At 33.5% G+C, this 18,591-nt stretch overlaps 2 protein-coding genes across 2 annotated transcripts; both read left to right on the forward strand.

Moving 5' to 3' along the window:
- The first annotated feature begins 130 nt into the window (after nt 1-130).
- Nucleotides 131-14,281, forward strand: LOC128018747 (trichohyalin). Its single transcript, XM_052604476.1, has 32 exons — nt 131-178; nt 615-743; nt 1,301-1,390; nt 1,543-1,590; nt 1,870-1,998; nt 2,416-2,550; nt 3,042-3,170; nt 3,630-3,719; nt 3,887-3,931; nt 4,226-4,258; nt 4,512-4,646; nt 5,137-5,265; nt 5,725-5,814; nt 5,982-6,026; nt 6,322-6,354; nt 6,608-6,742; nt 7,234-7,362; nt 7,822-7,911; nt 8,079-8,123; nt 8,418-8,450; nt 8,704-8,838; nt 9,329-9,457; nt 9,917-10,006; nt 10,174-10,218; nt 10,514-10,546; nt 10,800-10,934; nt 11,426-11,554; nt 12,014-12,103; nt 12,271-12,315; nt 12,611-12,643; nt 12,897-13,028; nt 13,131-14,281. Exons 3-32 carry the CDS (start codon nt 1,351-1,353, stop codon nt 13,901-13,903), a joined length of 3,282 nt encoding a protein of 1,093 aa, XP_052460436.1. The 5' UTR covers nt 131-178; nt 615-743; nt 1,301-1,350; the 3' UTR covers nt 13,904-14,281.
- A 167-nt stretch (nt 14,282-14,448) lies between these two features.
- Nucleotides 14,449-18,155, forward strand: LOC128018748 (torsin-1A-interacting protein 2). The gene is made up of 8 exons (XM_052604478.1): nt 14,449-14,619; nt 15,284-15,415; nt 15,516-15,692; nt 15,780-15,935; nt 16,045-16,152; nt 16,381-16,515; nt 16,681-16,740; nt 16,841-18,155. Exons 1-8 carry the CDS (start codon nt 14,553-14,555, stop codon nt 17,629-17,631), a joined length of 1,626 nt encoding a protein of 541 aa, XP_052460438.1. The 5' UTR covers nt 14,449-14,552; the 3' UTR covers nt 17,632-18,155.
- Nucleotides 18,156-18,591: the final 436 nt, after the last annotated feature.

Here is an 18,591-nt window from a genome sequence, read left to right on the forward strand (position 1 = left end):
TGTATTTCAGGTTATGTTCCTCCTTTATTAACTGTTTAAATATGACTATATTTTCGTCTCACCAGGGTAACTGTGGTTCACATGTTTGTTAATGTGTTGTTGTTGTTTCTACATTCTGTCCATCTCAGATGCCCTCTACACCACAGCACACGGATACAAGAAGCTAACCGTATACGTGGTAAATATATCAAATGTTAAATGAAATGAAATGTTATGTTTAAATATGTAAAGATGTATAATCTTATTAAATGTAGACTAATTAGCCTAGATTTCTACAACAGACATTTACACATTCGAGAAAACCAGATTCAAATTCCTGTTTCTTTTTTTCGGCATATTAAAGATTTTTAAAATGGGATACCATAATATTTGAATAATATTTAAAGGAATAAAACTGTTAAGTTGGGTGAATGTAAGATGAAGTTGATTATATTGCTGCACTTGCTTTTATCGTGGAGAGTTCCTGCCCAGACCAGAATCATAAAGATAATACAAACTATATGCTTACTGTCCATCATTTTTGTCTGAAATGGTCCTAACAGAATGCTTTACAGTGCTGTTCACACTCTGTGGCTGCACACAACACTAAATACTTAAATATTTCTGACACACAGAGGACACATTAACGCTTTCCTGCCAACTTTCAGACCCTGTGCAGAAAGAAACTGACCCAGGGTCTGAGTCAGGAGATGGTATAAAAGAGAAAAGTGTGAGGAGCAGTGAAGTGGAGGAGAAACAAACAGGTATGTTTACACATCATATTATTAATGTTTAGAGAGATTACAGTGGCTACATTTAGTTATTCTTTGTCATGTAACAAAACAAATATTTAGAGGAAGTAAGTTTATGAATTTTACAATAGGACTGTGTGTTTAATCAAATTTTATTGTAAATTATGATTTGGGATTCCAGCAATTTTGAAATCAAGATAATTGCAAAAATCTATTATTGTGCCACATTCTGCGTTGCAGTGATACAGCTGTATTAAAAATATATATATATATATATATATATATATATTTATTTATATATATATATATATATATATATATATATATATATATATATATATATATATATTGCATTGTATATATCAAATTAACATTTAGTAGTTTTACAGTAAGTTGTGGAGATGGACTTCAACATAGTTCATCTTATTTTTTCATATTAAATTTATTTTCATATTATTTATTTAAATGTGTATCTCTAATTAAAATGTGTTTGTGGTAATGCTTTATAGTGCTGTTTACGTTCAGTTATTGCACACAACACTAAATACTTTTCCTTGTCTGACACACAAAGAAGACGACTGAGAACCAACCTCATTCTGTCACAGAACATAACAGAGATATGGACAGAGAAAAGGACAGTAAAACGGAGAGAAAAGGAGGTATTTTGTCTTAGAATAAAGCATTTGTACTTGCTTGCTTTCAAGTGTTGTAATATTTAATTAGTTTTGAGGATGGGACCAGATCAGGAATCAGATTTAACAGCCACTGACAACAAAAGAGTTAAAAACTTTTCTTCTGCTTCTACTTCCAGGCCCGTCAGGTGATATTTTGCCAGATAATGCACGTAAGGAAGATGATGGTGGGTCTGGTTTTGCAGGAAATTATTAGCATGCTTTTTTGACTCAAACAGAATTAATACTTGTCAAAATTTAAGCTGAACAGGAAGATATGAGAATGTTAGGAGTTAGCGATCAACTATTATACATTTTTTTTGTAAGATAAAAATTATTTTGATTATGATTTTCCATGTAATCAAGCAGCCCTAATTACAGATTTGTTTGTTATGATGCTTTATATGTGCTGTTTATGTTCAGTTATTGCACACAACACTATATACTTTAACTTTTCTGATACACAGAGGACACAGGAACGCCTTCCTGTCAACCTCGAGACCCTGTGCAGAAAGAAACTGACCCTGGGTCTGTGTCAAGACATGATAGAAAAGAGGAAAGTGTGAGGAGCGGTGAAGCTGAGAAGAAACAAACAGGTATGTTTACACATCATATTATTAATATTTAGAGAGTTTACAGTGGCTACATTTAGTTATTTTTCATCGTGTAACAAAACAAAGAAAAAAAATATGCAGAGGAGATAAGTTTATGATATTTACAAATAGGACTGTTTGTTTAATCTAATTTGATTTTAAGTTATGATTCGGGATTCCAGCAATTATATAAAAAAAATAATAATAATTGGAAAATCACGTTGTGATCATGAAATATAAATAAGCAGGGAGTTAGAAGTCAAGTGTTAACTTTTTATTACATGTGATTTTTGTTTCAGATTGTGAATTTGTAATATTCAACATTCCCTTATAGACAACATAACTGTGGCTGCTTTAGTGACCAAAACATATTTGGTATGCTAATGTTTGTTTCCATTTCCATCTTTCAAATCAACACAGAATCCCTTCTTAATATCCCAAGGACTGAAGATGAAGAAAAAGAAGAAGAAGAAGAGATGGCAAGCGATAAACATGAGGAAGAAGTGAAGAGGGATGAGATTGTCCAACCACAGATCACTGTGCCAGTGAATAATAGTGAGTTGTTTTCCTCTCCTCTCTGAATGTACTAACTTATAAATACATTACTTAACTACTTTTGCAAAGAAGCAGACAATATTTTACATTATTAATTTATTTTCTCACAGAAACATTTTGGACTGCAGCTGTTGTCATTCTGTTTTCTATATTGTTTATTTTCATTAATAAGTCAGAACAGTGAAAAATATTAAAATGTTATAGTAATCAGGTGAATAATATTTGAATCACCCATCTGTAAAAACTTTCCGAATATAGATAGGAATGAAAATGGAAAGTTGGGTAAATTTAAGTTGGAAGTTGATTATATTGCTGCACTTGCTTTTATCGTGGAGAGATCCTGCCCAGACCAGAATCATAAAGATAATACAAACTGTCTGCTACCTGTCCATCATTTTTGTCTGAAGTGGTCCTGAAAGAATGCTTTACAGTGCTTTTTATGTTCAGTTATTGCGCTCAACACTATATACTTAAACTTTTCTGATACACAGAGGACACAGGAAAGCCTTCCTTTCAACCTCCAGACCCTGTGCAGAAAGAAACTGACCCTGGGTCTGTGTCAAGACATGATAGAAAAGAGGAAAGTGTGAGGAGCGGTGAAGCTGAGAAGAAACAAACAGGTATGTTTACACACATTTAGAGAGTTTACAGTGGCTACATTTAGTTATTCTTAGTCATGTAACAAAAAAATATATATATGTAGAGGAGATAAGTTTATGATATTTACAAATAGGACTGTTTGTTTAATCAAATTTGATTTTAAGTTATGATTCTGTATTCAAAGAAAAGATAATTGGAAAAAGCTATTAATTGTAGCGCATTCTGCTTTGACAGCTGTATTTCAATAAATGAATAAATAATATCTTTAATATATTGCATTGTATATGTCAAATTCATATTTGGTCATTTTACAGTAGGTCGTGGAGGTGGACTACAATATAGTTGATCTTATTAATTTTCATATTATTTACCTAAATGTGTATGTCTAATTAAAATGTGTTTGTTATAATGCTTTACAGTGCTGTTTATGTTCAGTTATTGCACACAACACTATACACTTTTCCTTGTCTGACACACAGAAAAGACGACTGAGAAACAACATCACTCTGGCACAGAACCAAAAATAGACACAGAGGGAGAAATTTGCCGTAAACCTGAGAAAAGTGAAGGTATTTTGTCTTAGAATAAAGTCTATTATTACATGTGCTTGCTTCCTATAAGTGTGGTTATGCATAAACAGTTCTGAGCATGGGACCAGATCAAGAATCAGAGAGGAATCCAATTTAACAGACACTGACAACAAAGTTAAAAACTTTTCTTCTGCTTCTACTTCCAGATCTGTCAGGTGATTCTTTGTCAGTTAATGAACCTAAAGAGGATGGTAGGTCTGACCATACTTTTTTGACTCAACCTAAATGTATTATTTTTAAAATGGTTGCAATTTGAGAATATTGGGAATTAGAGATCAACTATATATATATTTTTATATGATAAAAATAATTGTGCTGAAGATTTTTGCTGTAACCATGCAGCCCTAATCACATATTTAATGTTTGTTGTAATGCTTTATAGTGCTGTTTACATTCAGTTATTGCACACAATACTATATACTTTTCCTTGTCTGACACACAGACAACAAAAGAGTTAAAAACTTTTCTTCTGCTTCTACTTCCAGGCCCGTCAGGTGATATTTTGCCAGATAATGCACGTAAGGAAGATGATGGAGGATGATCAGATTTAACAGGACGTTGTGATCATGAAATATAAATATAAAAATATAAATATGCAGGGAGTTAGAAGTCAAGTGTTAACTTTTTATTACATGTGATTTTTGTTTCACATTGTGAATTTGTAATATTCAACATTCCCTTATAGACAACATAACTGTGGCTGCTTTAGTGACCAAAACATATTTGGTATGCTAATGTTTGTTTCCATTTCCATCTTTCAAATCAACACAGAATCCCCTCTTAATATCCCAAAGACTGAAGATGAAGAAAAAGAAGAAGAAGAAGAGATGGCAAGCAATAAACATGAGGAAGAAGTGAAGAGGGATGAGATTGTCCAACCACAGATCACTGTGCCAGTGAATAATAGTGAGTTGTTTTCCTCTCCTCTCTGAATGTACTAACTTATAAATACATTACTTAACTACTTTTGCAAAGAAGCAGACAATATTTTACATTATTAATTTATTTTCTCACAGAAACATTTTGGACTGCAGCTGTTGTCATTCTGTTTTCTATATTGTTTATTTTCATTAATAAGTCAGAACAGTGAAAAATATTAAAATGTTATAGTAATCAGGTGAATAATATTTGAATAACCAATCTGTAAAAACTTTCAGAATATAGATAGGAATAAAAATGGAAAGTTGGATGAATGTAAGATGAAGTTGATTATATTGCTGCGCTTGCTTTTATCGTGGAGAGATCCTGCCCAGACCAGAATCATAAAGATAATACAAACTGTCTGCTACCTGTCCATCATTTTTGTCTGAAGTGGTCCTGAAAGAATGCTTTACAGTGCTTTTTATGTTCAGTGATTGCGCTCAACACTATATACTTAAACTTTTCTGATACACAGAGGACACAGGAAAGCCTTCCTTTCAACCTCCAGACCCTGTGCAGAAAGAAACTGACCCTGGGTCTGTGTCAAGACATGATAGAAAAGAGGAAAGTGTGAGGAGCAGTGAAGCTGAGAAGAAACAAACAGGTATGTTTACACACATTTAGAGAGTTTACAGTGGCTACATTTAGTTATTCTTAGTCATGTAACAAAAAAATATATATATGTAGAGGAGATAAATTTATGATATTTACAAATAGGACTGTTTGTTTAATCAAATTTGATTTTAAGTTATGATTCTGTATTCGAAGAAAAGATAATTGGAAAAAGCTATTAATTGTAGCGCATTCTGCTTTGACAGCTGTATTTCAATAAATTAATAAATAATATCTTTAATATATTGCATTGTATATGTCAAATTCATATTTGGTCATTTTACAGTAGGTCGTGGAGGTGGACTGCAATATAGTTGATCTTATTAATTTTCATATTATTTACCTAAATGTGTATGTCTAATTAAAATGTGTTTGTTATAATGTTTTACAGTGCTGTTTATGTTCAGTTATTGCACACAACACTATACACTTTTCCTTGTCTGACACACAGAAAAGACGACTGAGAAACAACATCACTCTGGCACAGAACCAAAAATAGACACAGAGGGAGAAATTTGCCATAAACCTGAGAAAAGTGAAGGTATTTTGTCTTAGAATAAAGTCTATTATTACATGTGCTTGCTTCCTATAAGTGTGGTTATGCATAAACAGTTCTGAGCATGGGACCAGATCAAGAATCAGAGAGGAATCCGATTTAACAGACACTGACAACAAAGTTAAAAACTTTTCTTCTGCTTCTACTTCCAGATCTGTCAGGTGATTCTTTGTCAGTTAATGAACCTAAAGAGGATGGTAGGTCTGACCATACTTTTTTGACTCAAACTAAATGTATTATTTTTAAAATGGTTGCAATTTGAGAATATTGGGAATTGGAGATCAACTATATATATATTTTTTATATGATAAAAATAATTGTGCTGAAGATTTTTGCTGTAACCATGCAGCCCTAATCACATATTTAATGTTTGTTGTAATGCTTTATAGTGCTATTTACATTCAGTTATTGCACACAATACTATATACTTTTCCTTGTCTGACACACAGACAACAAAAGAGTTAAAAACTTTTCTTCTGCTTCTACTTCCAGGCCCGTCAGGTGATATTTTGCCAGATGATGCACGTAAGGAAGATGATGGAGGATGATCAGATTTAACAGGACGTTGTGATCATGAAATATAAATATAAAAATATAAATAAGCAGGGAGTTAGAAGTCAAGTGTTAACTTTTTATTAAATGTGATTTTTGTTTCAGATTGTGAATTTGTAATATTCAACATTCCCTTATAGACAACATAACTGTGGCTGCTTTAGTGACCAAAACATATTTGGTATGCTAATGTTTGTTTCCATTTCCATCTTTCAAATCAACACAGAATCCCTTCTTAATATCCCAAGGACTGAAGATGAAGAAAAAGAAGAAGAAGAAGAGATGGCAAGCGATAAACATGAGGAAGAAGTGAAGAGGGATGAGATTGTCCAACCACAGATCACTGTGCCAGTGAATAATAGTGAGTTGTTTTCCTCTCCTCTCTGAATGTACTAACTTATAAATACATTACTTAACTACTTTTGCAAAGAAGCAGACAATATTTTACATTATTAATTTATTTTCTCACAGAAACATTTTGGACTGCAGCTGTTGTCATTCTGTTTTCTATATTGTTTATTTTCATTAATAAGTCAGAACAGTGAAAAATATTAAAATGTTATAGTAATCAGGTGAATAATATTTGAATCACCCATCTGTAAAAACTTTCCGAATATAGATAGGAATGAAAATGGAAAGTTGGGTAAATTTAAGTTGGAAGTTGATTATATTGCTGCACTTGCTTTTATCGTGGAGAGATCCTGCCCAGACCAGAATCATAAAGATAATACAAACTGTCTGCTACCTGTCCATCATTTTTGTCTGAAGTGGTCCTGAAAGAATGCTTTACAGTGCTTTTTATGTTCAGTTATTGCGCTCAACACTATATACTTAAACTTTTCTGATACACAGAGGACACAGGAAAGCCTTCCTTTCAACCTCCAGACCCTGTGCAGAAAGAAACTGACCCTGGGTCTGTGTCAAGACATGATAGAAAAGAGGAAAGTGTGAGGAGCGGTGAAGCTGAGAAGAAACAAACAGGTATGTTTACACACATTTAGAGAGTTTACAGTGGCTACATTTAGTTATTCTTAGTCATGTAACAAAAAAATATATATATGTAGAGGAGATAAGTTTATGATATTTACAAATAGGACTGTTTGTTTAATCAAATTTGATTTTAAGTTATGATTCTGTATTCAAAGAAAAGATAATTGGAAAAAGCTATTAATTGTAGCGCATTCTGCTTTGACAGCTGTATTTCAATAAATGAATAAATAATATCTTTAATATATTGCATTGTATATGTCAAATTCATATTTGGTCATTTTACAGTAGGTCGTGGAGGTGGACTACAATATAGTTGATCTTATTAATTTTCATATTATTTACCTAAATGTGTATGTCTAATTAAAATGTGTTTGTTATAATGCTTTACAGTGCTGTTTATGTTCAGTTATTGCACACAACACTATACACTTTTCCTTGTCTGACACACAGAAAAGACGACTGAGAAACAACATCACTCTGGCACAGAACCAAAAATAGACACAGAGGGAGAAATTTGCCGTAAACCTGAGAAAAGTGAAGGTATTTTGTCTTAGAATAAAGTCTATTATTACATGTGCTTGCTTCCTATAAGTGTGGTTATGCATAAACAGTTCTGAGCATGGGACCAGATCAAGAATCAGAGAGGAATCCAATTTAACAGACACTGACAACAAAGTTAAAAACTTTTCTTCTGCTTCTACTTCCAGATCTGTCAGGTGATTCTTTGTCAGTTAATGAACCTAAAGAGGATGGTAGGTCTGACCATACTTTTTTGACTCAACCTAAATGTATTATTTTTAAAATGGTTGCAATTTGAGAATATTGGGAATTAGAGATCAACTATATATATATTTTTATATGATAAAAATAATTGTGCTGAAGATTTTTGCTGTAACCATGCAGCCCTAATCACATATTTAATGTTTGTTGTAATGCTTTATAGTGCTGTTTACATTCAGTTATTGCACACAATACTATATACTTTTCCTTGTCTGACACACAGACAACAAAAGAGTTAAAAACTTTTCTTCTGCTTCTACTTCCAGGCCCGTCAGGTGATATTTTGCCAGATAATGCACGTAAGGAAGATGATGGAGGATGATCAGATTTAACAGGACGTTGTGATCATGAAATATAAATATAAAAATATAAATATGCAGGGAGTTAGAAGTCAAGTGTTAACTTTTTATTACATGTGATTTTTGTTTCACATTGTGAATTTGTAATATTCAACATTCCCTTATAGACAACATAACTGTGGCTGCTTTAGTGACCAAAACATATTTGGTATGCTAATGTTTGTTTCCATTTCCATCTTTCAAATCAACACAGAATCCCTTCTTAATATCCCAAGGACTGAAGATGAAGAAAAAGAAGAAGAAGAAGAGATGGCAAGCAATAAACATGAGGAAGAAGTGAAGAGGGATGAGATTGTCCAACCACAGATCACTGTGCCAGTGAATAATAGTGAGTTGTTTTCCTCTCCTCTCTGAATGTACTAACTTATAAATACATTACTTAACTACTTTTGCAAAGAAGCAGACAATATTTTACATTATTAATTTATTTTCTCACAGAAACATTTTGGACTGCAGCTGTTGTCATTCTGTTTTCTATATTGTTTGTTTTCATGAATAAGTCAGAACAGTGAAAAATATTAAAATGTTATAGTAATCAGGTGAATAATATTTGAATAACCAATCTGTAAAAACTTTCAGAATATAGATAGGAATAAAAATGGAAAGTTGGATGAATGTAAGATGAAGTTGATTATATTGCTGCGCTTGCTTTTATCGTGGAGAGATCCTGCCCAGACCAGAATCATAAAGATAATACAAACTGTCTGCTACCTGTCCATCATTTTTGTCTGAAGTGGTCCTGAAAGAATGCTTTACAGTGCTTTTTATGTTCAGTGATTGCGCTCAACACTATATACTTAAACTTTTCTGATACACAGAGGACACAGGAAAGCCTTCCTTTCAACCTCCAGACCCTGTGCAGAAAGAAACTGACCCTGGGTCTGTGTCAAGACATGATAGAAAAGAGGAAAGTGTGAGGAGCAGTGAAGCTGAGAAGAAACAAACAGGTATGTTTACACACATTTAGAGAGTTTACAGTGGCTACATTTAGTTATTCTTAGTCATTTAACAAAAAAATATATATATGTAGAGGAGATAAATTTATGATATTTACAAATAGGACTGTTTGTTTAATCAAATTTGATTTTAAGTTATGATTCTGTATTCGAAGAAAAGATAATTGGAAAAAGCTATTAATTGTAGCGCATTCTGCTTTGACAGCTGTATTTCAATAAATTAATAAATAATATCTTTAATATATTGCATTGTATATGTCAAATTCATATTTGGTCATTTTACAGTAGGTCGTGGAGGTGGACTGCAATATAGTTGATCTTATTAATTTTCATATTATTTACCTAAATGTGTATGTCTAATTAAAATGTGTTTGTTATAATGTTTTACAGTGCTGTTTATGTTCAGTTATTGCACACAACACTATACACTTTTCCTTGTCTGACACACAGAAAAGACGACTGAGAAACAACATCACTCTGGCACAGAACCAAAAATAGACACAGAGGGAGAAATTTGCCATAAACCTGAGAAAAGTGAAGGTATTTTGTCTTAGAATAAAGTCTATTATTACATGTGCTTGCTTCCTATAAGTGTGGTTATGCATAAACAGTTCTGAGCATGGGACCAGATCAAGAATCAGAGAGGAATCCAATTTAACAGACACTGACAACAAAGTTAAAAACTTTTCTTCTGCTTCTACTTCCAGATCTGTCAGGTGATTCTTTGTCAGTTAATGAACCTAAAGAGGATGGTAGGTCTGACCATACTTTTTTGACTCAAACTAAATGTATTATTTTTAAAATGGTTGCAATTTGAGAATATTGGGAATTGGAGATCAACTATATATATATTTTTTATATGATAAAAATAATTGTGCTGAAGATTTTTGCTGTAACCATGCAGCCCTAATCACATATTTAATGTTTGTTGTAATGCTTTATAGTGCTGTTTACATTCAGTTATTGCACACAATACTATATACTTTTCCTTGTCTGACACACAGACAACAAAAGAGTTAAAAACTTTTCTTCTGCTTCTACTTCCAGGCCCGTCAGGTGATATTTTGCCAGATGATGCACGTAAGGAAGATGATGGAGGATGATCAGATTTAACAGGACGTTGTGATCATGAAATATAAATATAAAAATATAAATAAGCAGGGAGTTAGAAGTCAAGTGTTAACTTTTTATTACATGTGATTTTTGTTTCAGATTGTGAATTTGTAATATTCAACATTCCCTTATAGACAACATAACTGTGGCTGCTTTAGTGACCAAAACATATTTGGTATGCTAATGTTTGTTTCCATTTCCATCTTTCAAATCAACACAGAATCCCTTCTTAATATCCCAAGGACTGAAGATGAAGAAAAAGAAGAAGAAGAAGAGATGGCAAGCGATAAACATGAGGAAGAAGTGAAGAGGGATGAGATTGTCCAACCACAGATCACTGTGCCAGTGAATAATAGTGAGTTGTTTTCCTCTCCTCTCTGAATGTACTAACTTATAAATACATTACTTAACTACTTTTGCAAAGAAGCAGACAATATTTTACATTATTAATTTATTTTCTCACAGAAACATTTTGGACTGCAGCTGTTGTCATTCTGTTTTCTATATTGTTTATTTTCATTAATAAGTCAGAACAGTGAAAAATATTAAAATGTTATAGTAATCAGGTGAATAATATTTGAATCACCCATCTGTAAAAACTTTCCGAATATAGATAGGAATGAAAATGGAAAGTTGGGTAAATTTAAGTTGGAAGTTGATTATATTGCTGCACTTGCTTTTATCGTGGAGAGATCCTGCCCAGACCAGAATCATAAAGATAATACAAACTGTCTGCTACCTGTCCATCATTTTTGTCTGAAGTGGTCCTGAAAGAATGCTTTACAGTGCTTTTTATGTTCAGTTATTGCGCTCAACACTATATACTTAAACTTTTCTGATACACAGAGGACACAGGAAAGCCTTCCTTTCAACCTCCAGACCCTGTGCAGAAAGAAACTGACCCTGGGTCTGTGTCAAGACATGATAGAAAAGAGGAAAGTGTGAGGAGCGGTGAAGCTGAGAAGAAACAAACAGGTATGTTTACACACATTTAGAGAGTTTACAGTGGCTACATTTAGTTATTCTTAGTCATGTAACAAAAAAATATATATATGTAGAGGAGATAAGTTTATGATATTTACAAATAGGACTGTTTGTTTAATCAAATTTGATTTTAAGTTATGATTCTGTATTCAAAGAAAAGATAATTGGAAAAAGCTATTAATTGTAGCGCATTCTGCTTTGACAGCTGTATTTCAATAAATGAATAAATAATATCTTTAATATATTGCATTGTATATGTCAAATTCATATTTGGTCATTTTACAGTAGGTCGTGGAGGTGGACTACAATATAGTTGATCTTATTAATTTTCATATTATTTACCTAAATGTGTATGTCTAATTAAAATGTGTTTGTTATAATGCTTTACAGTGCTGTTTATGTTCAGTTATTGCACACAACACTATACACTTTTCCTTGTCTGACACACAGAAAAGACGACTGAGAAACAACATCACTCTGGCACAGAACCAAAAATAGACACAGAGGGAGAAATTTGCCGTAAACCTGAGAAAAGTGAAGGTATTTTGTCTTAGAATAAAGTCTATTATTACATGTGCTTGCTTCCTATAAGTGTGGTTATGCATAAACAGTTCTGAGCATGGGACCAGATCAAGAATCAGAGAGGAATCCGATTTAACAGACACTGACAACAAAGTTAAAAACTTTTCTTCTGCTTCTACTTCCAGATCTGTCAGGTGATTCTTTGTCAGTTAATGAACCTAAAGAGGATGGTAGGTCTGACCATACTTTTTTGACTCAAACTAAATGTATTATTTTTAAAATGGTTGCAATTTGAGAATATTGGGAATTAGAGATCAACTATATATATATTTTTTATATGATAAAAATAATTGTGCTGAAGATTTTTGCTGTAACCATGCAGCCCTAATCACATATTTAATGTTTGTTGTAATGCTTTATAGTGCTATTTACATTCAGTTATTGCACACAATACTATATACTTTTCCTTGTCTGACACACAGACAACAAAAGAGTTAAAAACTTTTCTTCTGCTTCTACTTCCAGGCCCGTCAGGTGATATTTTGCCAGATGATGCACGTAAGGAAGATGATGGAGGATGATCAGATTTAACAGGACGTTGTGATCATGAAATATAAATATAAAAATATAAATATGCAGGGAGTTAGAAGTCAAGTGTTAACTTTTTATTAAATGTGATTTTTGTTTCACATTGTGAATTTGTAATATTCAACATTCCCTTATAGACAACATAACTGTGGCTGCTTTAGTGACCAAAACATATTTGGTATGCTAATGTTTGTTTCCATTTCCATCTTTCAAATCAACACAGAATCCCTTCTTAATATCCCAAAGACTGAAGAAGAAGAAGAAGAAGAAGAAGAGATGGCAAGCGATAAACATGAGGAAGAAGTGAAGAGGGATGAGAACGTCCAACCACAGATCACTGTGCCAGTGAATAATAGTGAGTTGTTTTCCTCTCCTCTCTGACCTTATAAACACATTACTTAACTACTTTTGGAAAGAAGCAGACAGTATTTTACATTATTAATTTATTTTCTCACAGAAACTATTTGGACTACAGCTGTTGTCATTCTGATAGCTGTGGTTTGTGCATTATGTCAGCGTAGTCCTGACTCAACTTCATCTAAAACAAAGGAGGTTAATGTGGTGGACCTGTTCAATCAGGAAATGAAAAAACTTGAGACCACCTTTCCAAATCAGCATCCAGAGCTCTGGAGGAGGAGCCTTATTCATCTCAGGCGCCACCTAAAGACGAAGAACCCCACTGAACCCGTCAGCCTGATTCTGACATCCGACCGCAGAGCTGAAAAGACACTTGGTTGCCTGGCCGTATGCTTGGCCAGAGCCTTTTCTACTGCCCATAATTCTTCAGTTCTGAAGATTAATGGCAAAAACAAAGCATCACAAGACAGCGATCAGGTCAAGCTGGACATTGATAGTGAATTGAGAAAAGCCTTTGAGGGTAAAAAGTCTGCTGCAGTTATCCACCATTTTGAGGAGCTTCCTCCTGGATCTACTCTCATCTTCTACCGTTACTGCGACCATGAGAACGCAGCTTATAAAGATGTCTTCCTGGCCTTTACTGTAATGCTGGATGCAGAAGTGGAATTGCCATCCAGTGTCAGTCTAGGAAGAGTTGAGGAGATGGTTCAAGAGCACATAAAACACAAGTTTGTCTCCTCTGACAAGTCCGCTATGTTTAATCAAATGGATGTTGACAAACTAGGTGGACTGTGGAGCCGAATTTCACATCTCATTTTGCCAGTGGCTGCAGAAAAGAAATTTGAAGAGCAGGGCTGTGGGGATTGGGACTAATAATTTTGAAAATGGTTATCAGACATGTTTTTTCCACAAATTCCTTTTAACTTTAAATATTGGTCTCATACTTTGGATACAAAAAATATATATAAAATGCATTTAGGTATGTGCTGCTGCATAGGCCTGTTTTCTTGCTTTAACACTAAATTACAACTTTTCAGATTATGAAATTTCTAAAAGGATCAAATTAAGGAAGTTTCTACATTTTTAGCTCCTCTTTCTTTGTTATATGTAGATCTGTTTGCGTCTAAATTATGTCTTATATTAAAGTTATTTTTAATCTGTAAATTTGGTTGGCCACGGATGGACATGTTATAATTGTTGTGTGATTGATTTTTCTTTTGTTAGAGAAAATAAACGTGCCTTATAAATCTATCAGCTCTGCATTGCTTCCTATTTCCTGTTTCTGGTTGTTAAAGGGTAGGAATAAACAATAATTAATTCTGGTGCGGACACTAACCATAGACTTTTTAAAAACATAAGTTACTAATGCATTTACAGAAGCGAAAGTGTGATTGTCAACTATTTCCGGGAGAGAAGTTGTGTTCCACTGAAGTCGCTCCGACGAAGACCATCAGTAATGTTCCGTTTTCCGGTTTCGACTGCACAAGAAAAGTAAAAAGTTTGAGTGGTGTGATATAAAACAATGGACTCAGGTGATTCTAAAGATGTATCTAACAGGAGGAGAAGCGCCAGACAGGCATCCAAGACAGGTTTGACTTTTTAATACTGAAGCTGGAAATGCAAAGACTCGCTGCTTGCTTTTAGACTGTGTGCTTGTGTCTGCAGACAGTATTTGTTATAGATAAATGACAAAATGAACTATTTCAAGGTTGATCTCTCCGTACATTTCGTGTATTTGTGTGATAGCGTTAAACCGTGCGATTTTTTTTTTGCAGATGGTCTCATACGTGTCTCTATGCCTGTCATGCTATTAATAATACGGAGTAAAAATGTTGTTAACTTCCAAAGCTAACGTTACTCTCTTTTTCTCTCTTTATCGTAGATTAAAATGCTTTTTATACAATCTTTTGAATTGTTTGCTAACAAGGCTAACATTTATATATAATATATATTTTACTTTTTAATATCCACTATTTAGCTTGAGCATATGAGCTAAAGAGCTAATAGTTTCATTCTTTTGATAATGTAATTTTAGTGTATCGATTAGATAACATTATATAAATATGTATTATAAGATTATTAATAAAGTTCAGTGTATAGTTGCTAACGTCACTGTTTACGTTAAAATAAAAAAAATTATTGTCAAGCTCATAGTCTGAGTCGGTTTCTGCTGACGCACAAGATCAAATACTTAATCTTACTTTTGTTGGCATGTTTCTGTAAGGTAGTTACCCAGCTCCTTTTCTGTCATAGGTTTGTATAGTGAGGAGCTTAAGCCCAGACCTCCACTAAAAAGATCCCGGAAAATGAGGGAAGATGATGAGGCATCCAGAGCTTTCAATGGATCCAAGGAGCCCAAGAGTCTCACTAAGGACGATGATGATGGTATGTGAAATTAATAAATGTTTCTGTCTTGCATTTAGTTTTTTGGTCACAACATTTTTTATGCTAATGTTTGTGCTAATTTCTTTATAAACCAACACAGAATCCCCTGTCAAGATTCTAAAGCTTGAAGAGAAGACGAGGAGTATAAACGTGAAATGTGATGAATTAAATCAAACAGATCAAGCAGATGTGGAGATGAGTGAGATTAATCAGGAAAAAATGGATCAAGAAAACTCAGATATGGACATGGAGTATGACCACAAGTCCAGTTTGAAAGGTATGATTCTATATGAGGAATTAGCATAAGTGTGATAATATTAAATATAAAGTAATATTAAGCAGGGGGTGATTATTCCTTCTGTAGGTTCCTCAGACCAGCCTGGGACAGAAAAAGTGTATCCTGGCTCTCTATTGGAAGAAAATCTGGAAAGTGAGGTGTTGCAGAGCAGTCAAATGTCTATTCATCTAAAGAATGAAGAAAATTACAGACCAGTCACGAAATCTGGAGGTGAATCTGGAGGTGTGTTATCATTAATGGAATTACCTTTTGAATTAAAAATAATGCATACCACATCAAGCCTGTCCCCCATGTGCACGCCTTTGCTCACAAGTTATCTTTTTCATTGCAGATCCCTCTAGTTTGGGCGCTGTTCCATTGGAAATTCACCGAGATGCTTATAGATTGAGAAATAGGAATAACAAGAACTATCAGAATCCCATAACAGAGAAACCCAAAAGTTTGTTAAACATTTTTATTATATATATATATATATATATATATATATATATATATATATATATATATATATATATATATATATATATATATATATATATATATATATATATATATATATATATTACAGTAGCCATATTTGTACTGGTAAAAGTGCAAATTATGATGCTTGATCATGTACTTTCTGTACAAGTTAGAATTGGTATTCATACATTTTTTTGATTTGAAGGTTATGTTCGTACTAAAGATCCCTCTGTTCTTGATAATTGGAAAAGATACCCAGCAACTGAACCCCAGAAGAGTAACATCTACCAAACATTTAAATATCCCATCACTGTTCAAACCGCGAATCACAAAAACACAGGTAAAAAGAAAAATGTTTTGTATTTATCACTTTTATTACTCTTGTCTATTTTATTACTAAAGATAAATGATTAAAAAATAATAATACTTTTGTCTCATGTCAGTAAAGAAAAATCTATAATATTTAAGAATTTGTAGATCATAATGATTTTACTTTGTCTTCAAGAAATTAAGAATTTGCAGAAACCAGTCACCTCAAAAGCAAGTCCACCCTCCACCCCTAAAGGTATTTTTAACTCCTTCATCCATTCCTTTATAATTAAAACAGACTGATTTGCCTCACATTGCACAGTGTTTTGTTAATTCAGAACTTAATGTTTTTCTAGTCTGGACGTCGTATGTGTGCAGGCTTCTTCTGTGGTCTCTGATACTGACAGGAATACTGGGTTTGGGCTTTTTGGTTTATCAAAAGTTCTTACACTCATTGCCTCAAAATGATGTGGTCAATCCTAAAACAGTAGATACATTTGATCTGAAGTTAACAGCTCTAGAGGCTCTTTTTCCCAGTCAGCGCTCAGTGTTCTGGAAGAGGAGTAGGAAACATCTTAAAAATCACCTGGAGATGGTCAACCCTTCTGAACCAGTCAGTGTAATTCTGACTGCTGGTCTTCAGGCTGAAAGGACGTTGGGCTGCCTTGCTCGAAATTTAGCCATGGCGTACTCCGCTACCCATAATGCTTCGATTTTAGAAATCCAAGGGACCACCAAAAGCACACAAGACAGTAAGCAGGTCAAGCTGGACATTGATGAAGCGCTGAGGGAAGCATTTGAAGGTGATAAACCTGCAGCTGTTGTGCACCGTTTTGAGGAGCTCCCTCCTGGATCTACGCTTATATTCTATCGCTATTGTGACCACGAGAATGCTGCTTACAAGAAGGTTTTCCTAGTCTTCACCGTGATGCTTTCAGTGGATGAAATAGCCCCGATGACCAGTCTAAGTGCAGTGGAGGACATGGTATATGAGCAGATAAAACAGAAGTTTGTCATCTCAAACAAATCCACTATGTTTGATCAAATGGATGTGGATAAACTGAGTGGACTGTGGAGCAGAATTTCTCACGTCATCCTGCCAGTGGCTGCAGAAGGGAAAATTGAACAGCAGGGCTGTGAGGCATAACCCTATGGAAAATCATAAGAATGCATCACTCTGTTGGGCTGGATAAGTCATTTTGTAGTTTTGAGTTAAACTGGTCTAGTTCATGGATGTGCGGACCACATTAATGTACATAGAGGATCTTTATTCCAAAGAGGTTTTTAAAATGTATCTGTTCATAAATGTTTTATACAAATGGTTTTGTATTTGCTTACATTTGGGTTCTTTGTTTCTTTTGATAAAATGTGTGTGAAGGCAGACACTTGATCATATAAGAATGCTATCTTGATCATAAAAGAATGATGCATTTTGAATTATAGTAAGCATTTGGCTTACAATATAAATTCACAAATTAATATTTGTACATTCCTTCCTTAGGCCAGGTGCGGTTAATGATTGAAGCTTTGCACTGATTTTTGAAGTTAAACTGAATTGTAAGCTAGGCTCTTCTTGCCAATCAAAGTTTTGTTTGGGTTTGATGTTATATATATACCTGTGTGAGTGTGTGACTAAGATTATAATAATTAAAAGTGAGTCTATATTTCTTATCTTGTTGTGAGTATCATTTTCTTATTCTTTTTTTTTTTGTTGTTGTAATAATTCCTGTTTTATCATTCAAAAGTTTGGGATGAGATTTTCAATTGTTTTTGAAATAAGTTTTTTATGCAATCAAAAAGAAACACAAATATTGTGAAAAATTTAGCGATTCAAAAAGTAATTTATTTCCGTGATGGCAAAGCTGAGTTTTCAGCAGCAATTACTCGAAGCTTCATTGTCACAGGATCCTTAAGAAAGAATTCTAAAATGCAGATTTGGTTCCTAAGAAATATTTTAATTATTACTATTATCATTACAGTCAATGTTAAATTGTTCTGTAATAATTTCTTTAAAAACGGGGAAAATCTTTTTCACTCCAACCTTTTGAACCATAGTGTATAATTGTATTGCTTTTAACCACATCTGTATCGCAGGATTCGCAGCAGT

This window comes from Carassius gibelio, chromosome A8, assembly GCF_023724105.1.
Source record: "Carassius gibelio isolate Cgi1373 ecotype wild population from Czech Republic chromosome A8, carGib1.2-hapl.c, whole genome shotgun sequence".
Lineage (NCBI taxonomy): Eukaryota > Metazoa > Chordata > Actinopteri > Cypriniformes > Cyprinidae > Carassius > Carassius gibelio.

Excerpts from the sequence above, each read along its gene's own strand:
- LOC128018747 (XM_052604476.1), top strand. The coding sequence starts at position 1,351 with ATGGACAGAGAAAAGGACAGTAAAACGGAGAGAAAAGGAG. Across the intron at positions 3,720-3,886 it reads TAAACCTGAGAAAAGTGAAG|ATCTGTCAGGTGATTCTTTG; the intron begins GTATTTTGTCTT and ends TTCTACTTCCAG. Across the intron at positions 11,555-12,013 it reads AGCTGAGAAGAAACAAACAG|AAAAGACGACTGAGAAACAA; the intron begins GTATGTTTACAC and ends TCTGACACACAG.
- LOC128018748 (XM_052604478.1), top strand. The coding sequence starts at position 14,553 with ATGGACTCAGGTGATTCTAAAGATGTATCTAACAGGAGGAGAAGCGCC. Across the intron at positions 16,153-16,380 it reads CATAACAGAGAAACCCAAAA|GTTATGTTCGTACTAAAGAT; the intron begins GTTTGTTAAACA and ends TTTGATTTGAAG. Across the intron at positions 16,516-16,680 it reads CGCGAATCACAAAAACACAG|AAATTAAGAATTTGCAGAAA; the intron begins GTAAAAAGAAAA and ends TTTGTCTTCAAG.